Source organism: Theobroma cacao, chromosome 4 (genome assembly GCF_000208745.1).
Source record: "Theobroma cacao cultivar B97-61/B2 chromosome 4, Criollo_cocoa_genome_V2, whole genome shotgun sequence".
In the NCBI taxonomy this organism is placed as follows: domain Eukaryota; kingdom Viridiplantae; phylum Streptophyta; class Magnoliopsida; order Malvales; family Malvaceae; genus Theobroma; species Theobroma cacao.
Window position 1 is genome coordinate 30,896,431 of NC_030853.1, and position 25,855 is coordinate 30,922,285.

Consider the following 25,855-nt stretch of genomic DNA (forward strand, 5'->3'; position numbering starts at 1 on the left):
GAGTTGAACATAAATAGCAAGTTGAGTATAATGCCATTTTGGGAAAATCTCAATTCAATTATTGCAGTCAATGCATATAAAAATATCTTAATTAACTGAATTTTATTTGAACATTAATGACATGCTTGGTCCTAGTCTCCTAGATGTACCTATGGTTCATTTTTTGAACAAGAGTAACATGGGAATTGTCCCCTGTTTTATAAACTTCAGTCCTCTTCAGAACTCGAGTAGATTCTCCAGGCACTCAAACTAGTATACATAAATGAACGATTACCCTGGAAAAATGTAGAATTTTTTGAAGTTGGAACCTGGATTTCTACACAATATACACAGATTGAGCACAGTTTCTTTGGTGGAAATCAAAGCTGTGACATGTCATTGAAGAGTTGGTCCGATTGGCGAAAACCTGGACCCAAATCACAGCATGACTGACGCTCGAAAATGGCGTTTTTTTTTCCTTAGTCTCTCTCTCTCTCTTTCTGTTGTGTTGTGTTATGTTCTGTCAAGTGATTGACGCCAGGCTAGCATCTTCGCCATGATTGAACATGGGTCCCACTTCTTCCCTCTCTGCCCTGTCAACCCACATGCGGTCTCAATGCCCCAAGCACCCTCTTCCCTTATTTTATTCCCCCTTCATCCCTCTTCCTCACCCTATCTTCCACCCTCTTTCCATCCTACCTCTTACGTGTCAAACTGGGTCTTCATCTCCCAACATACTGACAAAATCCACCTCTCAACTTAACTCCTGTCTGAAAGCAAATCTTAAATCTACCAATCCATGTCACTTTATCACTTCCCACCACAGTTATGTTTCTCTCACTAATCAATTCTTAACGAATGTAAGGAAACACAGCTGCTCTTTTCTTATTTACTCTTTTTTTTTTTATTCCTTTCTGTAAGACTCTGATTACTGTACGGTTCACTGGAGTGGGGGAGGGCCGTTTCAAACAAATTTGTCGGCGAGAGACGTTATTAATCATATTTACTTAAGGGGGTAATTACTGATTAGTGGCATTTTAATGCTAATTTATTCCAATTATTCTCTTTGTACTGCTCATGTTTATGTGCATGAAAAGCTGTCACATTTTACTTAACCGTGTAAAAGTATTATTTTGTGTCCAAATAATAAAAAAAAACCAAAATTTGTGTCTTTTATATATAATTAATGCTCATAATTCACATACTTACAGAAAGCTGCCCTATTTTTGCGGTGGTTCCTTTCTTCTTCTTCTTTCTCCTTCCTTCTTTTTTTTTTTCTTTCGTTTTTGCAGTTCGTTTCTTTGTTAAGTGTTTCAGCATATCAGCTTTTCTTCTTCACTACTTTGTCTTTCTGGTCACTGTTGCTGAGGCCTTTGACATATGAAGATGCCAGTAAGTACGTTTCGTTTAACTGGGGATTTGATTTTCTCTTTTGCTTTCTGTTCTCTTTCTTTTGGATTGCCAAATCAAAAAGAATTGAAGCTTTGATGATTATCTGGGTTTGTTGAAAGTGTTTTTGAAGAATAAGAACTAAGTACTTTTCTGGGATTTTTCTGTTAACTGGGTTTTCTCATCATCAGTGGTGGCAATTCAACTTATACATGCATATATATATATATATATATATATATATATATATATATATATATATATATGTTTCTTCTGAATTTTTCCGTACTCACTTTGTTTTGAGTGATTTTGATGCTTCCATTTTCCTTCTTGTTGTTTGATATTCTGTCTGTTTGGTTTGTGGGATTTTAGTTCATTTACTGCCCCCTTTCTGAGCAGACTTTTGGTTTCATTGGATTCTAAAACTTTCAACTTTTCCATCTTCTTTGCTTTTGGAGTTATAAGGTCATTCTTTTACATTGACATTTAAGATGGCTTATTAGTTTTTGCAATTTATGGTTGCCTTAATGCTTGCTTTCTTGGTAATTCCTCTATTTTAGTCAAATAATAAACTTTGGTCATTTGCTTCCTTAATTAACTTGATTTGTTTGGATTCTTTCTTAATTTATTTGCTACAATCACTCATCATTTGAATAAGGATGGTTCATTGTATTTGTATAATATGTCCAAAGTTTATGTCTTTTCTTTGTTTAGAAATGCCGGCTAGTAGCTTCCCCTTTTTGGCATTACTGCATTACAAGGTACAGCTATTTGTGCTGCTAGCATTTGTATTCTTTTTGAGATGTTTGTACCATAGTTCTTTGATACTCTCTGCTACTTATCAGATTGATATGTTCTCAAGCTTTAAGCTAGTAGGGGTTTGATTCTCTTTGTGCTTGTCTTGTATCCTTGATGTGAAATTCTTGATCTTTGTTTATTGTTTTATATTTCTCTTTGTCTTCTAAAAATAATCTATCGTCATTGGGGATTTGCAAAGGTACAATTTTTTTTTCTCCGGAGTATCAACTGGTTGCCTTTTTGTTTTCCATTGTGTCGCAGGTGGCATTGCTCTTGCTGCTGGCATTGTGCAATGCAATCAAAGTTAATGGAGAAGAGAGCAATGGACAGTGTAACCATAAGCTGACATTGGACCCAAGACCACATAGTGTATCCATCTTGGAATTTGGTGCTGTTGGAGATGGCAAAACTTTGAATACCATTGCTTTTCAAAATGCCATTTTCTATCTTAAGTCATTTGCTGACAAGGGTGGCGCCCAGCTTTATGTGCCACCGGGAAGATGGCTTACCGGAAGTTTCAATCTTACCAGCCATCTCACTCTATTCTTGGAAAAAGGTGCTGTCATTCTTGGATCTCAGGTATTTTTTTTTTTTGGCTCTGTCTTATGTTTTACCCAATTTCCCAATGTCTTTTTGTTTTTCTCTTATTTTGAGGCACGCATTGTTTCGATAGAACTAATACACATTATTAGGAGCCATTTTTTAGCCTTTGATTTCCTTTCACATCTGCTTTTCTTGCTTGTCAAGGATCCATCTCACTGGGATATTGTTGAACCCTTGCCCTCATATGGTCGAGGAATTGAACTTCCCGGAGGAAGATATCGAAGTTTGGTAAATGGGTATATGTTACGTGATGTGGTAATAACTGGTAAGATTACCTTTATTTTTGCTCATTCTTTCACTGTCTCTTCATTACAATCTTGGTTGAGTCTTAGATAAACTCACACTTGCATGTTGCTCTAGGTGATAATGGAACCATAGATGGGCAGGGCTCAGTTTGGTGGGAATGGTTCACGTCTCATTCTTTAAACTATAGCCGCCCTCAGCTTGTGGAATTTGTGTCATCTGATTATATACTTGTTTCAAACATTACGTTTCTCAATGCCCCTGCATATAATATACATCCAGTCTATTGCAGGTTTGTTTTCAATACCTTCTGATTGCTATGCTCAGTCTTTGAACTTCTGTTTGATCTGTCAACAAATAGAGAAAGTCAAACTCATATGTACTTGGACTTTATGCAGCAATGTACACATTCATAACATATCAGTCTATGCTCCTCCAGCATCACCGTTTACTGTTGGCATTGTTCCAGGTTTGTGATGGCTAATATCTGATTCTGTTCGTATTGAGACCCTAAGTTGTTTATTTAACATCTTTGATTATGGTCTAGTTGCCTTCACAGCCATACTTACAAATTAGAATACCTGCTTTTACTTTTCATTTTTGTTCTGTGCTTTTATAGATATTTATCTTAAGAAAAAGATTTAACTCCCTTTTGTAAGTGGTTCACTGGGAGATTGCTACAAGTGGTTAAATCTTTCTTTATCACATTATCTTACTTGACAAAATGGTAACTATTGGGGTTGGTTAATTTCATTTATCAGTCAAACATATCATAAAAAGTTAATAAGGAACAAATTGTATGTTACTAGTGAGTGGCCATATTCATACAACAGAAATTTGGGTCTTGTAAATTTGCTAATATTTTATAAAAAATATAAACTTTTGAAGCATTCACTCCAGCATTTACATCCAACTTTCTAGGTGGAGCTGGATTATATCTCCCATTTTCCAAACGTCATCACCTCTTTTAAACAGAATTCTGTTTTATAGTTCCAGTGTTAGGTGCAATCTTCATCTTTCATTGTGTTTAAAGATGGTTGTGATGGATCAAATTCATGAATCATTCTTCACATTCTCCTTTCAGATTCTTCCGATAATGTTTGCATTGAGGACTGCAACATTAGTATGGGCCATGATGCAATTGCCCTCAAGAGTGGCTGGGATGAGTATGGCATTACTTATGGCAGACCTACCACAAATGTCCACATCAGAAGGGTCAACCTTCAGTCATCCTCAGGCTCTTCTCTTGCCTTCGGTAGTGAAATGTCTGGTGGCATTTCTGACATCCAAGTGGAGCAGGCCCACCTATACAACTCATTAAGTGGTATTGAGTTTAGAACAACCAGGGGTAGGGGTGGTTATATTGAAGATATCATTATATCAGATGTTGACCTGTTAAACGTTCATATGGCTTTTGGTGCTATTGGTCACTATGGATCCCATCCAGATGACAAATATGATCCTGATGCTTTCCCAGTACTGCAGAAAATCACCTTGCAGAACATTATTGGCACAAACATCACTGTTGCAGGGAACTTCACAGGAATCCGAGAATCCCCCTTTACTTCTATATGCCTATCCAATATCTCCTTATCAATCAATTCTGCCTCTTCCACCTCTTGGGTATGTTCATATGTTTCTGGCTTTTCAGAGTCAGTCTTCCCCAAACCATGTCCCGACCTGGAGAATTCAAATACTTCTTCATCATGCGTTTCCCTCCTGAAGCCTAATGGTAGAGCCGCGGTCTTATGATACCATTCCCTTCCTTCTAGAAAAACATATAAATTCCCGGAAAAATTTCTACCATTTATCGTCTCCAGAGTAGGTAATCAGATTCTTTCCAATAAGACACATGTCTAGGATACCTGTTTCTTCATCCCTTCCCCATTCCGCATTTTGGCATGTTCACAACCTGCAGATTGTTTGTACAGCTTCATTTCTTCATTCTTGTGTAAGGAAATTTTTGGTAGTGGTGGGTACAAAAGCTCAAAAAAGGGTCCTTGGGGTTATTTTTAGTATTGCTGTCTATTGAATTCTTTCCTTCTTTTCCTTAATGTTTATAGCTATGGTCCAAGGTTCAATCTCATTGTAAAATCATTTTATATCATTTTGGGATTGAATTGCTGAATGAAAATGGTAGATAAAGAGATATTCAAAGGGGTAATTTTGATTGAATAAAGTCTTTTATTAGTCTTTGATTTGGAAAGTTTTCCTTCACTTTTGCCATTGATTTTGCTAGTGAAGAGAAGAGAAATATGCAAGTTCCAATTGCATAGGATGCCTTTGCTTAGACCAGACAAAAGACAAATACCTGTCTTGTCTGTAACATATCTCTGGCCTAAAAGTTTGATCTTAGAAGTAATACATGTGCATTATAAAAAGAACAAATCTTTTTTTTTCTTATTTTCATTTCATTCAACTTTAACTTTGATCATTTTCTACCCTGTCCTGATCAAAGAAAATATTTAAAAGAAACTCACCAAAAAAGAAAATTTCTTAATAACCTTTATATGATATAAATTTTATTTAATAATTATTTTGACAATGAATTAATCTTTATTCATAAGAGTTTAATTAAATGTAATAAAAGAATAAGAGTTTAATTAAATGTAATAAAAGAATAAGAGTTTAATTAAACGTAATAAAGGAATAAGAGTTTATTGAATTTTTCAAAATAGTTTAGGATTTTTTTTATGTATTATGTCTGTTTTAATAATTTTATTGTATTAAATTAATTGAAAAATAGAATAAAAATAATTGTCAATTGGGGTTCTTATTGGGTTACAAAAAATTGGGCGAAGCCCAATATGCCTCTAAAAGGGCTACTGACCCAATCCAAAACAGCCCAGCCTTAAAACAAAACTCAAAAATCGCCCTAAGCCGAGACCGCCACCTTTCTCTCTCTACCGGCAGCTTCCATTCTTTCTCAACCTCTCCCTTCCTCTTTACATTTTGCCATTTCTGGCGCCTTAGCTGCCATCTCTTGTCGGGCAGGTCTCATTTTTTCTTTTCTTCTTGGGAAAATGGTAGTTTAAACCTAACAGAACAATACAGAGCTCTTTGTTATTAGCAGTTAAAGCCTTTTTTTAACAACTGAAGTTTCTACGTTTCTTCTGAGCTAATTGTTCTTTTTTCTACCCTTTTTTAAGCTTCTCATTTACTTCAACTGTGAGAAACTTTTGTTTGAAACTGAGCTTGAAAAAGCACCACTTTTGTGTTATGTTTGGGGCGGGGGCGGGGTAGGATGGTTCAGCTTTAGGGAAAATAATCTGAATTTTAATCCATGAATTTGTTTTTTCAGTTAATTTCTTATCTGGGTTTTCTTTATCTTTCTCTTTGGTTATGTCTTGAGCTAAAGCTTTGCGATTCTGAGTTTTCTCTCTTTTGTGCTTGGAATTCAGAAGCTTGTATTTTTGCTTATGCTGATGTAGTTTATCTTCGGCTATTTTAGGTTATGGGATCGTCGAATATTAGAGATATCTTGACAGCATTTAGTCCTTCTTTGGACTACTTTGCTATTAGTTCTGGAGATGGTCGAATTAAGGTAGCTAAAATCATTCCCAGTTTGCAATTGCTTAATGACAATTTCAAGAACAGGTGGTTGCTTTTTATGGTTATATGTGAATAACAGTGCTGCTTTTTTTTTTTTTTTGACTTATAGATTTGGGACACTTTGAAGGGTCAAATTCAAACTGAATTTGCAGACTTCGTGTCAAGTGAGGCAACAAACATATATCCTAAGGCAGAAAGAGGGCATCTTTCGATTGATTACAAATGTATGAAGTGGTTGTCTTTTGACAAAAAGGTTTGCCCCTTACACATTTTAATAAAACATTTTTGCAGAATTTAATTGACTGGAATTTTCTATGATGAAGTTTTTGGACAAAAACTGTTAATTATTGCAGAAGAAAAGGAAGCTTGCAAGTTCTTTGCTAATCTTGGGAACGGGAAGTGGTGATCTCTTAGCACTTGATGTGTCTGCTGGTCAGTTGAAGTGGAGAGTTAGTGATTGCCATCCTGGGTGCGTTCATGCTGATAAATTCATTTTTAATGCCCTAAATTTCCTTTGAATCCCAAAGAAAATACATAGGTCTTGCCTTTTATTTTAGATAATGCAATTATATGGAGATGACAAAGCTGTTCTTGATGGAAATCTGTTACAGAATAAAGTCTCTGCGAATAGTAGTTGAATTTCCTTAATTGCTGTATGCAAATATGAAACAATTCTGAATTGTCACCTCTGTTGATGAGATCCCATTAAAAAATGTGGATTTTTAATTGCTCAGTTTTTAGATAGACATTATGCACTCTGAAGAACTTATGAAGATACTGAATGTATTTTAATGAGCTACATTTTGCACTCTGAAGAACTAATGAAGCTACTGAATGTATTTTAATGAGCTCATGATGATTTAGATGGATGCATTTACCATTACGTCTGGATCTAAATTGCTTAGTTTTGTTGTCTCTTCTCATTTTCTCTTATAATAATTCACAGAGGTGTCAGTGCCATTGCATTTTCTACAAATGGCTCTTGCATTTACAGTGCTGGTGCTGATGGGATGGTTTGTAAAATCGATTCACTGACTGGAAACTTATTGGGGAAGTTCAGAGCTTCTACAAAGTCAATATCCTCTATGGCTGTCTCATCAGGTAGATGTTTTTACCAGCATTCTTGGTACTCTGATTTTGATTTATACTTTATTTGACACTTTGTACTGAATTCATCATCTAGAAATGGACTGTCTTCGATTCTGGTATTTGTTTTACCATGCATTTATGCTTTAGTTTATGAAACATATATTAGTGGTTTGAGAATGATAATGGCACTGTACTACATGAAAGCAACGTTATCTGTATATTCCTAAACATTGAATGTGAAAAACAATATGAGATAGCATGTGGGAGTTTCTCTTGCACATGTCAGATTGAAATCATTCTTCTTCTAGGTTTTGGTATTTGCTTCTTTTTGCTGATGCTATCACTTGTACTTGGACCCTTCTTTTAGATGGAAAGATGTTAGTGACTGCAGCTGCACAGTTGAGGACTTTTGATTGTTCTAATCACAAAAAGATACAAAAGTTTACTGGCCATCCTGTGAGTGTTTTCAGTTTCTATTGCTTTTGCAATGATGCCTTTATCAATTTAAGTGGATATATCTACTGAATCTAGTTGTCTTCCTTCTCTTTCTGCTGTTAGTTAACCAGTTGATTTCTATAACTTCATAGGGATCTGTTCGGTGCATGATATTTACTGAAGATGGAAAGCTTATACTATCATCTGCTCTTGGTGAAAGATATATTGCTGTATGGAGAACAGATGGAAGCAAAAAGCAGTCAGCTAGTTGTGTTTTAGCAATGGAACACCCTGCAGTCTTCATAGATAGTAGATGTGTTAATGACGGGGATCTCTATGTTTTTGCCATTTCAGAAACTGGTGTTTGTTATTTTTGGTATGGTCAGGATGTTGAGAAATTACGCAATGCCAAGCCTACAAAAGTTTCATTATCTTTGGAAGCCGGTTTCTCTAAAACTTACAAAGGTGCATTACCTACAATATTTGCTGCAAAATTGCAAGGCATTGCCGAGCCAGCATCCGTAAATGCATTTCTTGCCCAAGGTTTGTTGGTAAAGCCATCATTTCAGAAAATCGTGGTGCATTATGGCACTGATATATTGTTGAGTTGCTCTCAGGATGGAGTCCTTTTACCAATGAGTCAGTCCCTTAACAAATCCAAGAAAGGGCTGGATTCACAGAATAGAGGTACATATAATTATAATTCGTAACTTTGCTGAATGACAACCTTATAATAGGGTTCAAAAGCTGCATGTTTTATTTACATTTGTGGAAGTTATACTGCTTTAATGTTGTGAACTCTGTTTTCTCAGACAGCCCCTCGAGTCAAAATTTTTGGACTTAAAAGTTTATCAAAAATTGTTTGTTATTGATTTCTATAATTCAGCAAGTTGAACATTATAGTTATCCTCATCTCTATTTGTTGAAAATGCTAAGATGGTAATGCTCTTATGCCAGCCTGGTTGGTTGCTTTGATGTAGTCTTCAATTCCCATAAAGATTCTCTATTAGCCTTTTATTTTTGTTTATGTTTTCTTCTTTTGTTTCTAATTTCTTGTAGTAGATTACCTGCACTCCTTTTTATAGTTTTCTTTGGACAGCAGACTTCTAATTTTAATTTGTTGTTGCTATTCAATTTGGATTTGATGCTTATGAGTCCATATCTAGGACCACCATATTTTAAATTTGTCCAATTTGGTACTAATTGCTTATTTTATTATTTAATAGCAATTGCATTGGATCGTGCACATGCTGAGGATGCCATACTTCCAATCCCCAAGATTTTTGGTCTTCATGGGGAAAAGGAAAGATATAGAAGTTTGAGTGTTGATGCTGACGATGTAATGGTTGATTCCATTCGCCATGGGAATCAAGCGAAGTTATTGGATGGAAAAGGTAGATTTAGCATTCAGATTTTTATGTGTCTTGTGCAAAATCTTTAATTAGTTGTATTAGTTCTTTCAACTGTTTTTAAGGTTAAAAGCTCTCTCTATATGTTGAAGAATACTTATACTATAGGTAATCCTGCAATTCCTTGGTAGTTTGCCTTAGTTAATAGTTAGTCTAAATATGCTTGTGAATGTCCTAAAAATGGTTGCTATGGCAACTGGAGTATACTGGGTTTACTTTAATCTTGCAAATCTGCCATTAAGGGTGGAAATTTACGCTGCATAGGCAGTTTGGGAGTAGAAAATCATCAATTTTCCCAATGCAAAACAAATTGAAATAAAGAATGGATGGAAGCAATATGAATTTGTCTTGTTAGATTTCTTGGCATTGTTTGTGCATGTTGCATTTGCAGCTACCTTTTCTTTTTAATATTAGTGCCACCAGTATTTTGATGATACCTCTTGCTTGGTCCTATTCATTTGTTTATATCGGCCTGTGCAGGTGACATGATCCAAGTAGAAGCTGACTCCAAAGCACTTTGCATGGAGGATCGGCTAAGAACGCTACGAATACTTGATGATCTTACATCCAACTCTTCACTTGATTCTATGATATTTGATGGTATTAATCTTGAAGCTAATGTCCCACCAAAGAAGGTTTGTTTTCTGTCGACCGAGAACACAAAATCAATGTTTATGATTCCAAATGGTCTCCATTTTTTTTGAAGTAAGATTTTATTTTGTATCAGCTAATTTATATATTGTATATCAGATGAGAGCAGTTGTTTCATCTATGGTGCCCAGTGATGCTCACAAGTTGCTGGAAAACTTGGTGGGATTGTGGCAATCAAGGTTTGCTCTTACTCTTCTTTACTTGCATTTTACCTTCTCACGTCTTATATGCCAATAAATAATTAAAATCAGTTAATTAGTTGAACACATGGATTGGTAGGCTATCTTCCATATGGAGACAAATTTCATAGGAGTAAATTCCAGTCTATTGATTTAATTGATATTCTTTATCTGAAATCTAATCGATTGACACTTTAAAATATCACTTTTAGTATCTTAACTTAAGCTTAACGCATGTATGAAGCTTCATTGTTTGATATGCTAGACAACTAGGGTGAGTTTTTGTGCTATATAGCAAGTTCGTTTCATTTTATTGAACAGTCTTTCACTTCTGCTGGCAAGATAATAGCTATACACATGTTATGCTTGCAAATTCACTCTTTTATTGTCTTAAACAGGTCAAATAGTGAAAAGTATGTTCTTCCTTGGATATATAGTGTATTGGTGAATCACGGTCCTCATATCATGTCTCAAGAATCCCTAGCTCCTATGCTTAATTCCTTATTGAAGGTAAATTTTGTGAAAGAATTTTCTATTTGTTTCTAATGCGCATGCTTTTATCTTCATTTAGCTTAAGCTTCTGTCGAAGGTGAGATTTATTAGTTGCTTAAAATGCCAAAGGAACTTTCTTCCCCTTGTTGGTAACTTAATGTCATAGGTGGTTCAACAAATGTTATTGAGTGAATTTAGAATCATGCTTCTTGTGTTGATGCTGCCATAGATCTCACTCATTCTGTTGGAAATTTAGCCTTTTGATTATATCTTAAAGAAAAATCAGATCATTATAGTAATTGCATTTATGATGATTCATAATGTCTTTTTTCCAGACTACTAGATCCAGAGGGTTGGCTATTCAGCCTTTGCTACAATTATCTGGACGATTACAACTTGTAACAGCGCAGGTTGGTAACTTAATGTCTTTACTTTGATTAAATAAATATTTGCCGTCCGTATTTGATTGCATTCCTTATGTCCTCAATACAGATTGACAAGGCAGCTCAGAGCAAAAGTCGACTCTCCACAAGTGATCACCAAATGGATGAAAGTGAAGATGAAGATGAAGATGAAGATGAAGATGATGTGGATGAAGTCATTTACAGGGAAGAAGATGATGAATCCCAACTAAGTAGCGACGATGATAATTAACTGCTTTTCATTGCAAGAGGTAATAATAATACCATGTTTTGTTACCAAAGGGTTCTCTTGAGCAGAATCACTTATTTTAGGTTGTTAATAGCACAATGCTGTCGAAAAGAAACCAACTTATGTTTCGAGTTATTGGTACTTTCTAGTCTTGCCCTACACTACATTTTCTGTGCTGCCTGATTTAATTGTTTCATGTCTCATAGATGTCTACGTGTTGGGGGCCTATGACATATTTCTCTATATATCACAGATCAAAAAGTGCTGAACAGTGCCCTTTTTCAGATGGATTGAAAACAAAGGGGCTGACTCTTAACGTGTGTTGGACTGCTGGCCTTCAACCTTCAACCCCGTATCAGTCTGTTCGAGTTCGGGTTTTTTTCTGGTGCTGCTAATATGGTTACTCCCAAGAGTGACATGGTATGGCTGTCCATGTATCTGGTCCTGCCATAGCTGTCGTCCACAATTTTGTGCGGCCCATTTTTCCCTGTTTATATTGATCCTGTTCTTTGTTCCTTAGAAATATAGGTTATAATTAGCCCTCTCATTGTTTCTTAATACAAATAAATTTGTTCTAGTATTAAAATTTTGTTTTTGTTTTCCTTTTAATGAATCTTTGCATCCTTGTTTTTTGCTGGTTATTTTTCGCACAGATCAATTACAGCTGTTTGAGAATATAGTTTATCGAGAACATAATTAAATACATTTGGTATGTCAAAGGTTTATAAATGATAAATTTAATTAAATGAGAATATAATTAAATTCAGTGATTGAATATGTTCGGTCGAACTCCGATAAAGTATGATGAAACAAATATAGAGTTCATGTTTTTCAAAATTGGATGGTTGGCCGGCAGAGAAGTTTGATTGTGTAGAATTATAGAATATGACAACATCTTTAGCACATTCCTTCTACAAGAAATGACCCTGATAGCAAAAAATAGCTCTCTCAGAAGTGGATTGCAGAATCGATTCTACCAGCACTTACAAGCATAGAATCTATACCTCCCTCAACATTTGAAGGTTTTTTTTTTCCTTTTTTTCTTGCACATGCTCTTAGGAAACCATTGCCGCTTCAAGATTCTATGGTTCTTCATAAATTATTCTTTATTAACTTTCTCCCTCTCAGAGGCAAACGAAGGAGCCCCTTTTCATCTCTTCATCGCTAGAACTATCTACATGATTCTACAAGCGTTGGGATTTTCATCGCTGAACATTGATGTAATATTTCCATTGCCATGGCTGCTGCTACTACTGCTGCCACTGATGTAATTATTGTGATAGTCCTCGTTGTAATGATCAATCCTACTGTAATGCGTGGACCGTGGTGGTGAATGGACATACTCATATTCCGTTACGTATGGTGATGGCTTGTAGGTGTTGTAGCTGTGAGTTACGAAGGCAGGTTGAGGTGGTTCATGGTGGAAAACTTGGCTATTGGGGTGTCTGCTTAGTGGCTCAGGATAGAAATTGCCTTTGTTGTTGGGGTACTGTCTGCTCCAGGGCCCTCCGTAGCTGTGAACATAGCCATATCTATGTCCGCAATCAGGCGGGTGTTGGCATATTACATGAACATCTCCGACATCTTTTGGTCCAGAAGGTTGGGGTGGCTGCTGGCCGCTGGCATTGGCATCAGTAGCAGCTGCTGGTGCTCGTGCTGGCTCTGGTTGTGGATTCTCTGGTGGCGGTTGGTCTTTTGGTGGCTCTGCAGGTGGGGCTGCCTCAGGTTGTGATTGAGGTTGCGGAGCAGCTTCAGCTGGTGGAGCTTCTGATGGGGGAGGATTTACTGCCTCTGGAGCTGGTGGACCGCCTTCAGGCGGTTGTTCTGTTGGCTGTACAGCAGCTTCAGTTGGTTCTGAATGGGAACAGATCGTTGCAACCTTCCTAGTTTTTCTAATTGCCTTGACTATTCTTTCTGGATCTGCCCAGCCTATTACTGTCAATTTCTGTTGAGTAATATCAGGGTAAACTTCATATATACCTGTGGGAAAAACATGAATTAACTCAAAAAATCAGGATTTAAGAAATGGCTAGAAACAGAATGTATGCAACCCTTGATTGCCAATTACCTTGAATACCATGCAGCGCCTTCCTAATCTTCTGTACACAACCATTGCAGTCCATCCGGACTTGTATCTCGGTGACTCTAGCTTTCTACATTTGATGAGAAAAGGCTAGTTAGTTGAGATGTTGCAATGTACTAGTTGATGCAGAACACTAATAAAACCTTACCTCTAACTCTGGCACCATGAGGCCAAGGAGGAGGGGGAAATGGAGAAACCTGGAGCAGATTATGGTTTTGTATGAGAGATGGAGATGGCGGAGGAGAGAGTATGAACGAAGAATCAATAGGTGAATTTCATTTGTACACGAGTAAGGAATATTTGAAAGGCAAAAGATGTGGGGCATGCAAGGAATCTCTTTTTCTTCTTGGGGTGAGAGGGGGAAGGGGAGTGTTTGCAGCTATGTTAGGCTTCAAGGGGTCATTATCAAATCTTAAAGGGGAAAGAGGAGAAGGGATGTGGGTTCAGGTAAAAGAGTCAGCATGGACCCTTGAAATGTTTGAGCCAAAGGGAATTTGCTTTTAGCAATTCGGATGGCCATCCATAATTGAATTATGTATGTGCTGTTTTGGATATCCAAAACCGACCATAGAAAAGAATTTAAAGTGTTTGAAGAGATGATGATAGAGATCAGTTGCATATGCATGGGCTTCATCTAGTCAATCAACACGATTAAAAGTAGCTTTTCTTAGGTGTGTGGATATCCACCCTCAAGGAATCCTTTTGTCAGAAGTAAAATATCACTTATGGCAGATAAAAATGACAGGAAAAATATTGTTGTTTGGCAGAAGCCTGCGTGCCTTTCACTTTTGCCATAAAGGCTGATGGAGATTGAAGGCCCAGATTCCTCTCTACGAGTCTAGATGTGCCCCCAAGAGCTTTAGCTGATAAAGTTTATTTGATGACAAACATTAAATTCACACTTGAACTATCTTAGCTAGGTTTTCATTTTGACAAAGGAGGGATTAAACTTGGGTCAAAATCTCTTCATTTTTGAAGTATTTGTCTTAACAGGGAATGAGTTGAGTTACTACTAGCAATGTGAATTTGCAGTTTCCCAAGATTTTACGCTGTCAACACAACTAGGGAATCCAGCATAGAATTGCTTGATGCTGTGGGATTTTGATCCCGGCCAGCATTTTAGGACTTTTCCAAAGGATGGAGACGGACCATCTTGATTAACTCTTGACCAGCCAATACCTGCCAAATGTCTGCTTTAGATTTTGCTGCTCAATCATCTAACTAAACCCACATTGACTGGTTTAGCAGAGAACCTGTTTAAGTAGTACTTCTCTTTCTGAAGGAATAATGAGACATAGGATACTTTCATTCATTGAATTCTCAAACAAGAAGTGAGAAAACCTGATAGAATAACAAAAACCAATCTGATAGAAATTGGAAACAAACATTTTCAAGTGAATGCCTTGGAGTTGGGGGGGACAGAAATGACTTCAGGTTTAGAAACAACTCAAATTTGGAAACATCATAAAGGTCTAGAATCAAATTGATCAGACAATTTTGAGGTTTTTCTTTTGACTATAGGTGGAGGAATGTGTAGCTTCAGTCTAATGTGAGTAATTCTCATATGATTGAAGCAGCTGGGAAAGTTAAAAGAGGGAGGGGCCAGGGGTGCTTTTTCTTTTATTGAATTGGATGTATATGTTTTAAAAGAGTGATTGTGAAATTGACATGCTATTTGTTTTCTGTGAGGCAAATCGCTTTGTGGGAGAATATACAGGCTGGCCAGGGCATGCCCGCATTGCTTCCCTAGTTTGGCTATGCTATTCATGGCATCTAGAGAGGGCCAAATGTGTGAAAATGAAAGGAAGCCACTCAAACAATAAGGTTCTCAGTTTTATATTGTTTTCTCGCAGATATAAACCACTACACAACGAAATTAAAAATAAACTCGACACTTGAAAATTTTTAAAACTATAAGCAAATATGATCAAATGCGATTTACTTGTTTATATTTTATTGGTTTCACAGACTGATAATTTCTTATTGGCTGTTACAAAAGAAAGCAAAATCAAATATATTTTCCCAGGATAAAAATCAAAGGGGCAAATCAGGACCCAATAGAATCATGAATAGAGAAGAACAAAGAAGCTAATTGTAAAAGCATATGATAGCAGCAAGGAATTAAGCATAAACAGTAGGGTTCTCCAAAAGATAGGCTTCCACAACTTTGTATATCCCCATTGCTTTGTCCTTGCCTGCCTTAATTTCCTCCTCTTTTATCTCAAACTCCCCCAGTGTGTGGTAGTTGCTCGTCATCTTACAGATGCAACCTCCATCGCTTATGGTTTCGAACTTGACCTCGTATGCAATACATTCAAGTTTATCACCCAGAGCATCTCCCTCGATCATGGTGTACTTGCACATAAGGTTTTCTTTGTCGAGTTCATCAATCCGATGCTTAACATTTTTGAAATGGCTGGCTGCGATGGGCCAAGACTAAATTATAAGAAATTTGGTTTAAGTTTTTGTTATGAGATCAGTAGTTCTTGCATGATACGTGACAAAATTAATTACCTTCAGTGAAGTTGACTTGCTCAATGCTTCCAGCTCCACCATCTCCTTGGATTACATCCACACTCTCGATGAACTGGGGCAGGAGTTTGGGGATCAAAGTGTTGGACTCTATGATCAAGGCCTTAAACACGCGAGCTGCTGCAATTGGGCAAGTGAATTCTTGAGTAAAACTTGTGACACCCATGGTTTAGCAACAAGGTAGGAGATGCAGAAACGGGATAGATTGCTTTGCAGTATATAAACATGGTAGGTTTGGTAACAATCCATTTTCAACAATGTATTTCAAAGCAAGAAATTGCAAGGTAATTACATTTGATTTCAAAAGACTTCAATCTTTGCGGGCTGAGGAACATTGAAAGGTATAAGCTTAATGCTTCTGGACAAAAGGCTGAAATACTTGACCAAGAAACACCATCTTGGACTCAAACATGGCCAGCTACTTTTTAAGTAATCTCGGGCATGAAAAACCCCACTGGTTTTCGGCTGATCAGCAGCTACAGCATTAAATTTTCATATTTCATCAAAATATTGAGTTTACATTAGATTTATTGAAGTCATTTGGAATGACTTTAAATTGTTTTAAATTTTTATATCAATCGATTAAATTAATTGATTATCATTTCATTGATTTCAATGATAAAAATTTTATTAAAAACTGATGATCGAATTAATCAAACAAACCGTTACACATTTCTGCATCTCATAACAATCAATATTCTATTGAAATTGCCCAAATTTTGCTTTTTGCCTTAACTACTTGGTTCTATTGTCACACTTACTGGCTATTTATGAAAAGACCCATTACATATAAACTATGGATTATGATATACAAAAACAAAAAGTCTCTCCAAAATCACAAATTTCCATAATTACATTAAATTACAAAAACAATCAAAATTCTGATTTATTGCCAAAATTACAATATATAATTGCATATCTTTAAAGCTTTCCAACAATTAAATTGCATATCTTTAAGTATAAGCATGAGGATGAGCCATAAGGTATGCTTCTATAACTTCATACATGCCAATAGCTCTATCCTTTCCAAACTCAATATCTTGTTCTTTGATCTCGATACCTTCCTTCGCCTTGTATTCACTAGTCATCTTACAGATACAACCTCCATAGCCATAAGCTTCAAATTTGACCTCGTAACTGATAGACTCGAGTTTGTCAGTCAACGCATCACCTTCGATCAAAGTATACTTGCACATGAATTTCTCCTTGTCGAGCTCATCAATTCGATGTTTCACATATTTAAAAGGGCTAGCTGCAATATATAAATCAATGATCAGAACCCAGAATTTTTGAGGATGACAATCGTATCAGAATTGGGCACTTACCTTCAGTGAAGTTGATCTGCTTGATGCTACCAGCATCTCCTTCCCCTTCAATGAATTCAATGCTTTTGATAGATGAAAACATGAGCTTGGGGCCGAGGTTGTGAGAGTCAAGGATCAAGGCCTTGAACATCCTGGCAGGAGTCACCTGGGATCGGAACGTTTGAGTGATCTTAGTAACACCCATTTTTCTCTGTGCTGTGATAAGATTGGGAGAAGAAGAGAAATGGAGTCAGATTTTAATGTCAATGAAGGGTTGCTAGACCTGTTTGTCAATGAAAAGTTGGTGGTGGGGTTTGGCACGAAGCTTCTAAAAGTCTATATTCAAAGTATGTAATGATTCAGCTTCAGGACTAGTACAAGAGTCTTTACCTTTGGTTTGCACTGTTTTATTTTTACTTTTATTAAGAGTTTAAGACAAGTTAATCCTGCTGGAATAGACTCAAAAATTGTTGACTAATAAAAGCATGAAAAATTAAAGATAGAATTATCCAAGTTATTTTTATTATTATTGATTTTTGTTTATAAAATTTAATTTTATTACATTTATAATATTTTTATATTAAGGTATTAAAAATTAATATTAACGGTTCATCGAGAAATAATTTTAGTGATGTGAAAATATATAAAGTATTACGAAATAAGGTAAGTTCTATTAAAATTATATTTTATAAAATTAATTTGTATTGATAATGTGAATTTGATTGACTTAGTTGTTATTAGATAAATTTATTATTTATTAATTAAAAATAATTTAATTGAGAAGTCATAAATTCAATAAATACCTCTAATGATAATGATTTGACTGATAACTTAAAGCAGGAGATTAGAGAATCCAATAAAAAAGAGGGACAAGTATAAATGTCCTCCTGTACATTGAAGGATGAAACATTGCAAGCCAAACCCACATCAGGTAGATCCTTATTAAGGCAATCATAGCCAGACCCAAAGCTAAAAAGCTGGAGTGCTGTAACAAAGCAAACATGGAGAAAAAACCCCTTCGATTATCATTTGCAAAAGAAATTTTTATCAGAGTACTTTAATTTGATTAAGCAAAAGCATCAGGGTTCTGAATGAGATAGCCTTCCACAACTTTGTACATAGCCAAGGCCTTTTCCTTGCCAGTCTTAATCTCCTCTTCGGTAAGCACGAAATCACCCTTGGTGTAGTAAGTGCTTGTCATCTTGTTCTTGCTGCCCCCATCTGCTGTCGGCTCAAACTTAACATCGTACGTAATTTTCTCCAGTTTGTCCATCAACCCGTCGCCTTCAATCAGACTGTATTTGTATGAACAATTCTTTTCATCGAGCTCTTCGATCCTGTTCCTGATGCACTTAACTTGGCTACCTGCATAGTAGTTATGTTAATATAAGGCCAACAGGACGTTGATATTCATTCTGGAAAAAAAATTACTTGGACCCTCTTGGCTTACCTTCAGCAAAGTTGATCTGCCTGATGCTTCCTGCTCCTCCATCACCTTCAGTGATTTCAATGCTCTGAACAGCCAATGGCATAAGCTTTGGGATGAGATTGTGAGAGTCAACAATCAAGGCTTTGAACAGCCTGGCAGGTGGGATTGGGGAAGTGTACTCATCGCTGTAAGTTGTGACACCCATGGCTAGCTCTATATGGTGGTAGAAGTTGCTCTGAAACTTGTAGTGGTGAGTGACACTGGTGAAGGAGGGTGTATTTATAGGTTCAAATCGAACAATGCTTATCCCTGACATTGTTTCAAGGTTGAGTTTCCAAGGGCCTGGAAATTTATGCTAGTACAAATGCAAAGAACAAAAGTATGGATCTTTCCTGATGGACCCAAAATCAGCCTCTAGAGAGTCAGAAAGTTGCTCATGTCTTTATTAGGGACTGAGTATATTCATTGCTACAAACACCAATTACTAAGTTGCAGAATCAATGATCCAAAACATTTGTAATGAAGACAAATGCAAGAACCTTTTCCACAAACTTAACGAATCCAAAGCATTTAATCATTCACTTTATGGAGAAATCATAGTCAAACTCAAAAAAGGGGTGATAGCATTTGAAAATTTCTATGGAGATTTGTTTGTCTAACAAGAAAATTTTATGCAAGATTTAACACAGACAGAGTATGCTAGTAACAATATGCCCATTTCTTTATCCTATTTAATGGAGCATTCCCTGGAGATGTAGTATATACCAATCATGCTCTCAGGAATCCGATTATATTTCCCAGTATCTTTTGGCAAAACTATGTCAGCTTAAATCAACCATCCCACTAGATTGCTGGTTATTGGATTCAGCTTCTTTCATTCAAGTTTGAATAATACTTTTAAGCCAGTGACTTGTTGAATATCATAACAGCCGGCAATAATCTGTCCTTTTTCATTTGGAAAGGAAAGAAACCCCATTCTATTTTCCATTAGCTAAGCATCGGCGTATTCCAGAACAATATTTCATCAGAATTTTATTTAATCATGCAAAAACTAGTTCTCATAATGCACAAACAAATAGTATAGTTGTATATTCTTACAATAGATTACGGTTCTCAACATATTAAGGAAAACATCATTTGAATCTTTAAATGGTAACACACTGCAACCGCCCAAAACCATCTAGAAGACTTTGCTTCTGAAGTTCGATCTAATGGTTCATGTAAACGTAACACTATCCTCCATTTTATGGCTGTTCACCAGACAACTAAATTCTCCAAGAATTGGAAAAAGAAAAAGAGAAAAAAAGAGCCGCAGGATCCACCTCTACATTGCCGCTGCCATAAACACAGGATCCTATTGCAAACACTAGAACAAGGTGGCATTTTGCCCAAATGAATCACATGAAGTCATAGTCATCCACATCATCATAAGCATTAACAACCAAATCATCATCTGGTTTATCAACATGGAGCTGTTTTTTCTTGCCACCTGAAAAAAAAGTCCAAAAGCAGTTGGAGAATCACAGTATTTACATGTGATTACAAGCATAACATGAATTCAGAAACTATCTAATCATAACAGGTTGTTAAAAAGTTGAGTTAGTCAAACACAGCTTTTCTTTATATTAAAATTAATTGGGGCTCCATGCACCTTCAAAAATACAGGTGTTGTGGAGTTATTTCTTACTAACACCTTTGCAAAAGGAGGTGCGTGATACATCAGAAAGGGTTTAATGGACTTTAAGCTTAGGATTAAATTTAATGGTTACTTCAGAGAGGGGTTGGCCAAAGTGTGATAGATGACCATTTAAAGCGTGAAAGATTGGCTCACCATCAAGTGTATATCTGAAACAGAAGTGGAAAATAAAGAAGAGAAGATAAAGAACTATGTCTCTTAATCTTCTTCTTCTTCTTCTTCTTTTTGACAAATCTTCTTCTTATTTAATGCCCCAGAGCTGTTTCAGATCTCAAATCCAAAGTAAACCAAGGCCATATAAGGAACCTTCAAATGTCTACCTAACCTCTCGGGATGCGTAAAGCAAACTTAACAGCCTAAGCCTAGGGGTTTCAAGGAATAAGGATTTACAGGCTCTACACCTATAACCTTCTAGAATATCTTTTGTGGGCTGGAGAGGGTCATTGCTATCATCTGGAGGAACTTTAACAACATTAAAAGTTGCCCTCCTTTAAATTATGTGGGGAGTGGTAATTATATCTTGCTATAATCATTATATTATTCACTCTTGCTATAAGCATAATGCTCAAGTACATATGTGAGTACTTAATTATAGTCAATATGCTCTTCCTTAGAAAATAGAGTGGATGCCATTTTCTTAACACAATTAATTTAAAATTCTCAATTAAGTGAAAAATTGAAGCACCATATGTTTCTAGTTTTCTTTTTCTTTCTTTTGACTGAGTTCATAACATGGGACTCAATAATGAAAAACTGCAAATATTTTACCTGTCTTCTTTTTACTTGTGGCTTCTTTCTCTGCTTTTAGCTTTTCATTTGCAATTGCTGTGATTGAAGATGCAATATCTTTGGCATCAGCTGCTTTCAAAGACGTTATTGATAGTCTCATCACTGCCTTGAGTAGTCCAATATAATGGTAACTTTTCTGCATCAAAGAATGTATTTGGGTAACGTAAGAACTTTCTCAATCTAGAACCAGGACAGGAAAAGAACGATGATTAATCGCACCTCATATGGGAGAAGCTTATGAGAAATAAGCTCAGCATATTCTGCAAAGTCACTTTCAGATTTGGGAATAAAATTATCAAGAGTCTTGTCATCACCTTTCTTGGCAAAAAGTTCCGCAGTGGACCTGTAATCAGCTTCTTCCACAAGCCTAATAGAGAAAGCAAATGGTCAGAATGTGGTGTCTTAACGACAAAAAACATTGAAGTATTAGAAAAATATCAATTGTGGAGACATATGCAAGTAAAACGAGGTGCCTTAGCAATTTTGAGATCCAAGCATGTAGATGGGTGGAGAAAAACAATATGGCTTCAGTTAATTTCAAAATGAACTACAAAGATTTAGTTCTAAAGAGAGGTGAGCCAAGTTAAGTTGTAGCAATTTTATTATGCAGTAACACCCACTCTAAATGACCAAGGAAGTTTAGAAGCAAAAAAAAAAAAAAAACTAAATTTCTACCTTTGTTGGCGAAGCTTCTCGGCCACGGGATCAAGGGGCTCTTCCTTAGCTACTTCAGCAGTTTTCTCTTTCTTTACAGTAGCTTTTGATTCAGGTTTTTTGGGGGCCTTCTCTTCAGGAGCTTTTACTACAGGCTCCTGATACCAATTAAGGAAACAACGCATTAACACAAGCATATAGTCTTACTCTATTATCAGATATTAACACAAATACCTTGTGTATGATAACATTCTTTGTACAGAATGTCCATAGAAAATAGCTAAGTAACAACTTAAATATGTGATAAGATATTTTTGCTAATGACTTTAAAACAACAGCAGATCTTCTATGAAAACACTATTATTCTGTCTATGTACATGTTAATATTGTTCTTACTTCTTCTCTGTTGGTTTATTCAGTGGGAAAGATATTTAACCATGTTACAGGTGACACTCTAATTAGCCTCCAAGCAATTGTTGAGCCAGCAGTCAAAGTGATACAAGTTTAGAAGACAATATAACAGCTCTAGATAACACTCCATCTACTTGTTTCTAGCTCCAAATGGTAAGAATTGAGGGCAGGTTTTTGTCCTACGAGTCCCATCACTCTAAATCATCCATCAAATAGCTTAACTGATGAATGCAGGATAGTAATGCGCCCTGACAAGAAATTCTTATGACATCAAGATGATGTTCATCTTAACACAGTTTGCAACACCATCCCAACCATCCAGAAAAGAAAATTTGATACTACTATTTATACTATTATTTATCCATCTAACAATCCCCTAGGATACACATCAAAAGCAAATTCAGGATATTATTTCTTTTAACTGGAAAGAGCAATAACTTTCAAAATTACACTAAGTGACACATACACCAACACTTGACACTTGTAACCAGATCTTCTAGCTTATTTTTTAGGTGGTAAAAATTTCTTAGTGAGATCGCCATTTTCCACAGATTTTATTGTATAGATTTTTAAAAGCAGAATAAATATCGATAGTCATTGAAGAGCCCAGACAGTAATAAATTTGTAAACTAAACTACTACCAAGTTAACATAAAATCATCATACCTGAGGAGGTTCATCTTCATCCTCCCATGATTCCTTCACAATATCATCATCAACGTCCTCATCATCCCATTTGGTTTTAGGTTGCTCCTTTGAAAAAATTGGTGGAACCTCATCCTCTGCAACAATATCACACGTCTTCATGAGAGATGACAAAAAATGAAAAGAGGACAAATAGCAGATCGAAAATAAAGGACATTATGTGATAGGTTCTTCAATTAAGGATCTAAAATCCTAAAACAGACCAAAGTTCCAGTGCTTGTTCACAACTTAAAAACAGATGAAAGATAAAGGGAATTGAAGCTCCTTTAACGTAATGTGAGCCTCTTCTTTACACTTTAAACCTCCTAAACAAGACTATGGGGATACTGTCAGGTAATGGCTCAAGCTAAATTTGAGCATGAGCACATACGGATCCCTGCAACCGAAGCCCAGTCTAGCTTCCCAGCATGTTTTGCCAAAAGTACCATTCTTTACACCACAAGTAGGTTAGAAAAACACACTTAATTTCTCCGTAATCTACTCCTTTCCAAATGGCAACACCATAACCGATTTCCCACTAAACCCTTACTGAAAGTAGTCAGCTTTTGAAACATCCAAACCCCATAAAAACGACAGCAAAAAAACAAAAAATAATCCCAACTTTCAATTAAACCAAGTAATTTTAAGCTCTTGTTAAAAACAAAGCCTCCAAATGCAAGTTTATACACAATAAAACAGATTTAAAAAAAAAAAATCACTTATCAATCCGACCCCAACTAAAACAACAAATAAGTAATCAAATTTTTATCGAACAACATTACCCCAGTCCTCCATCTACTTTTCAACTTATCGAAATTCCACGAATCGAAGAACAATCCTGAACACCCCCAAAATTGAAACAAACAAACAAAAGTCATTCCTTTAGATTAAAAATTTGAGAAAAAATTAAAAAAAGGAAAAGAAAAATTAACAAGAAACCCATGAAGAAATCACTTGCCTTGAGAATAATTAAGGTTTAGGGTTTGATGTTAATCTGAGCTCGGGGTTTCTTCCTTTAGTGCTCGGTTCAAACGCCAAAGCACCAACTTTAAGGAAGATGAAAAATTTTAGGGTTTTTATACTTTAATTTTGTTTTCCAGGGCATTTCTTTTGTTGAGTAGTACTGGACTCGAAGTCCAACTAGATTCTTGGGCCTTCAATTGGCCCGTTCCGATATTAATGTGAATTTACTTAAATACCCTATCTCAAGATTCTTTTGTCTTGCTTAGTGGACTCTATAATGGTGTTTTTATTTTTCTTTTCATTTTTCTTTTTTCCTTTTTTTTAAACAATAGACAGGGTGGAAAAGCCATTTGAATAAACTAGGATAATAAAAACAGGGTTTAAGATATTTTATAATCGGATTCTCGAATAATAAAACAGTTATAAATTCGAGTAAAAGTCGAGTTATGATAACATAAAATTCACTATTTATTTATACATGATGATTTTTAATATTAAATTTTAATATGCATATTTTTTGAGACATTTTTTATACCATTTTTATTAAAATTTAAAATGATGAATTGACAATTTTAATATTATATATATATAGAGATATATGTTCACATCCTCATGATCACTTAACATTTGAAGTATAATTCTCAAACAAAATGATCAATCAACAATCAATATCTCAACTTTGACTCAACCACCATTTTTTTGTTGTTGGATTGAAATAAAATTCAATTGATTTGGCAATTCTACTATATATTTGATTAATTGATAGTTCATAGGAATTAAAAACCCTTTACTCTATTCATCCCATAGAAATTTTGGATTTAGAAATAGGATGACTTGAATATCTCAAACTTTACTGATACCTTCATCACAACATAATTTCCTGGATATACAACTCCTTTATTTAGCAGTACAATTGATGACTTTGAGCATCAATGGGTACAAAACAACTTGCTTACTAATCACAAACTGTGAACTCTTATTCCCAATCCAACATTTGCGTGGAAGAAAAGGAAAAAAAAATCAAATCTCTCACAAGCACACATGCATTACACAAATTTATATGATCAATCTCGTTTTGTTTTACTCTCTCTAGGCGTCAGGATTTGCCAGGAGATAGGCTTCAATAGCCTTGAACAGACCCAAGGCCTTTTCTTTCCCTGACTTGATTTCCTCTTCCTTGATCTCGAAGTCACCAATGGTGTAATACTTGCTGGTGCTCTTGCAGATGGAACCCCCATCAGGAGAAGGCTCCAACTTGGTCTCGTAACTGATTTTCTCGAATGCGTTCATCAGTGCATCACCTTCGATCACAGTGTAGCAGTATGTGAAGTTGTCTTTGTCAACTGATTCTACCTTGTGCTTCACATATTTGAACTGGCTCCCTGCAATAAACAGCAATGGTTAGTATTTATAACTTGGCTTTTAATGAAGTAATGTTAACCAGTTGTCTCATGTGAACTAACCATCACCGAAAGTGAGTTTCTTGATGCTGCCAGGCCCTCCATCTCCTTCGATGATTTCAACACTCTTGATGGCCTTGGGAACAATCTTGGGGATGAGCTTGTCACCATCAAGGACGAGAGCCTGAAACATCTTGGCTGGGGGAATTGCTGTAACGATCTCAGACTCATAAGTGAAAACACCCATGATGATGAACCAAAACGATTTACTTGGAAATGATCAAAAAGGAAGAACGGAAGAAGAGAACTGAATTATTTAATTTGTGGGTGCAGATCTTTGAACCTCAAGGTGTGCTATTTATAGGCTCAGCTTGAAGGTTTTACCTTCTGCAAATGCAGCCTAGTGGATCGAAAACCTATAGGTGATCATCTCTTCATATA

General features: G+C 36.0%; 8 protein-coding genes across 14 annotated transcripts; 2 read left to right on the top strand and 6 right to left on the bottom strand.

Annotated features, from left to right (window-relative positions):
• On the top strand, positions 3–5,210 carry LOC18603565 (probable polygalacturonase). Of its 4 annotated transcripts, none has more exons than XM_018120360.1 (7): positions 3–20; positions 1,272–1,371; positions 2,428–2,745; positions 2,914–3,034; positions 3,130–3,304; positions 3,411–3,481; positions 4,097–5,210. In XM_018120360.1, the coding sequence occupies exons 2-7, from the start codon at positions 1,360–1,362 to the stop codon at positions 4,762–4,764; spliced, it is 1,365 nt and encodes a 454-aa protein (XP_017975849.1). In that variant the 5' UTR covers positions 3–20; positions 1,272–1,359; the 3' UTR covers positions 4,765–5,210. The 4 variants fall into 4 exon arrangements, with proteins under 4 accessions (XP_017975849.1, XP_017975848.1, XP_017975846.1 ...); XM_018120359.1 differs by lacking the exon at positions 3–20 and adding an exon at positions 880–994; XM_018120357.1 differs by lacking the exons at positions 3–20; positions 1,272–1,371 and adding an exon at positions 2,037–2,129.
• On the top strand, positions 5,884–12,111 carry LOC18603566 (WD repeat-containing protein 43). 4 transcript variants are annotated; one of them, XM_018120289.1, is made up of 14 exons: positions 5,886–6,038; positions 6,464–6,556; positions 6,674–6,817; positions 6,918–7,033; positions 7,511–7,665; positions 8,021–8,109; positions 8,241–8,775; positions 9,315–9,482; positions 9,978–10,132; positions 10,248–10,327; positions 10,726–10,837; positions 11,155–11,229; positions 11,312–11,492; positions 11,724–12,111. In XM_018120289.1, the coding sequence occupies exons 1-13, from the start codon at positions 6,036–6,038 to the stop codon at positions 11,471–11,473; spliced, it is 1,887 nt and encodes a 628-aa protein (XP_017975778.1). In that variant the 5' UTR covers positions 5,886–6,035; the 3' UTR covers positions 11,474–11,492; positions 11,724–12,111. The 4 variants fall into 4 exon arrangements, with proteins under 4 accessions (XP_017975780.1, XP_017975778.1, XP_017975779.1 ...); XM_018120290.1 differs by having other exon boundaries at positions 11,756–12,111; XM_007035618.2 differs by having other exon boundaries at positions 5,886–6,006.
• Positions 12,355–13,928, bottom strand: LOC18603567 (extensin). Its single transcript, XM_007035623.2, has 3 exons — positions 13,702–13,928; positions 13,539–13,623; positions 12,355–13,450 (listed from the first exon to the last, which is right to left on the bottom strand). Exons 1-3 carry the CDS (start codon positions 13,876–13,878, stop codon positions 12,645–12,647), a joined length of 1,068 nt encoding a protein of 355 aa, XP_007035685.2. The 5' UTR covers positions 13,879–13,928; the 3' UTR covers positions 12,355–12,644.
• On the bottom strand, positions 15,466–16,295 carry LOC18603568 (major allergen Pru ar 1). The gene is made up of 2 exons (XM_007035624.2): positions 16,068–16,295; positions 15,466–15,973 (listed from the first exon to the last, which is right to left on the bottom strand). Exons 1-2 carry the CDS (start codon positions 16,249–16,251, stop codon positions 15,675–15,677), a joined length of 483 nt encoding a protein of 160 aa, XP_007035686.2. The 5' UTR covers positions 16,252–16,295; the 3' UTR covers positions 15,466–15,674.
• LOC18603569 (pathogenesis-related protein STH-21) lies at positions 16,869–17,758 on the bottom strand. The gene is made up of 2 exons (XM_007035625.2): positions 17,411–17,758; positions 16,869–17,337 (listed from the first exon to the last, which is right to left on the bottom strand). The coding sequence occupies exons 1-2, from the start codon at positions 17,592–17,594 to the stop codon at positions 17,039–17,041; spliced, it is 483 nt and encodes a 160-aa protein (XP_007035687.1). The 5' UTR covers positions 17,595–17,758; the 3' UTR covers positions 16,869–17,038.
• On the bottom strand, positions 18,235–19,143 carry LOC18603570 (major allergen Pru ar 1). Its single transcript, XM_007035626.2, has 2 exons — positions 18,840–19,143; positions 18,235–18,754 (listed from the first exon to the last, which is right to left on the bottom strand). Exons 1-2 carry the CDS (start codon positions 19,132–19,134, stop codon positions 18,456–18,458), a joined length of 594 nt encoding a protein of 197 aa, XP_007035688.2. The 5' UTR covers positions 19,135–19,143; the 3' UTR covers positions 18,235–18,455.
• Positions 19,823–24,141, bottom strand: LOC18603571 (eukaryotic translation initiation factor 3 subunit J). Its single transcript, XM_007035627.2, has 7 exons — positions 24,010–24,141; positions 23,834–23,889; positions 23,034–23,149; positions 21,979–22,115; positions 21,523–21,670; positions 21,283–21,439; positions 19,823–20,307 (listed from the first exon to the last, which is right to left on the bottom strand). Exons 2-7 carry the CDS (start codon positions 23,844–23,846, stop codon positions 20,216–20,218), a joined length of 663 nt encoding a protein of 220 aa, XP_007035689.1. The 5' UTR covers positions 23,847–23,889; positions 24,010–24,141; the 3' UTR covers positions 19,823–20,215.
• LOC18603572 (major allergen Pru ar 1) lies at positions 24,842–25,824 on the bottom strand. The gene is made up of 2 exons (XM_007035629.2): positions 25,478–25,824; positions 24,842–25,396 (listed from the first exon to the last, which is right to left on the bottom strand). The coding sequence occupies exons 1-2, from the start codon at positions 25,659–25,661 to the stop codon at positions 25,104–25,106; spliced, it is 477 nt and encodes a 158-aa protein (XP_007035691.1). The 5' UTR covers positions 25,662–25,824; the 3' UTR covers positions 24,842–25,103.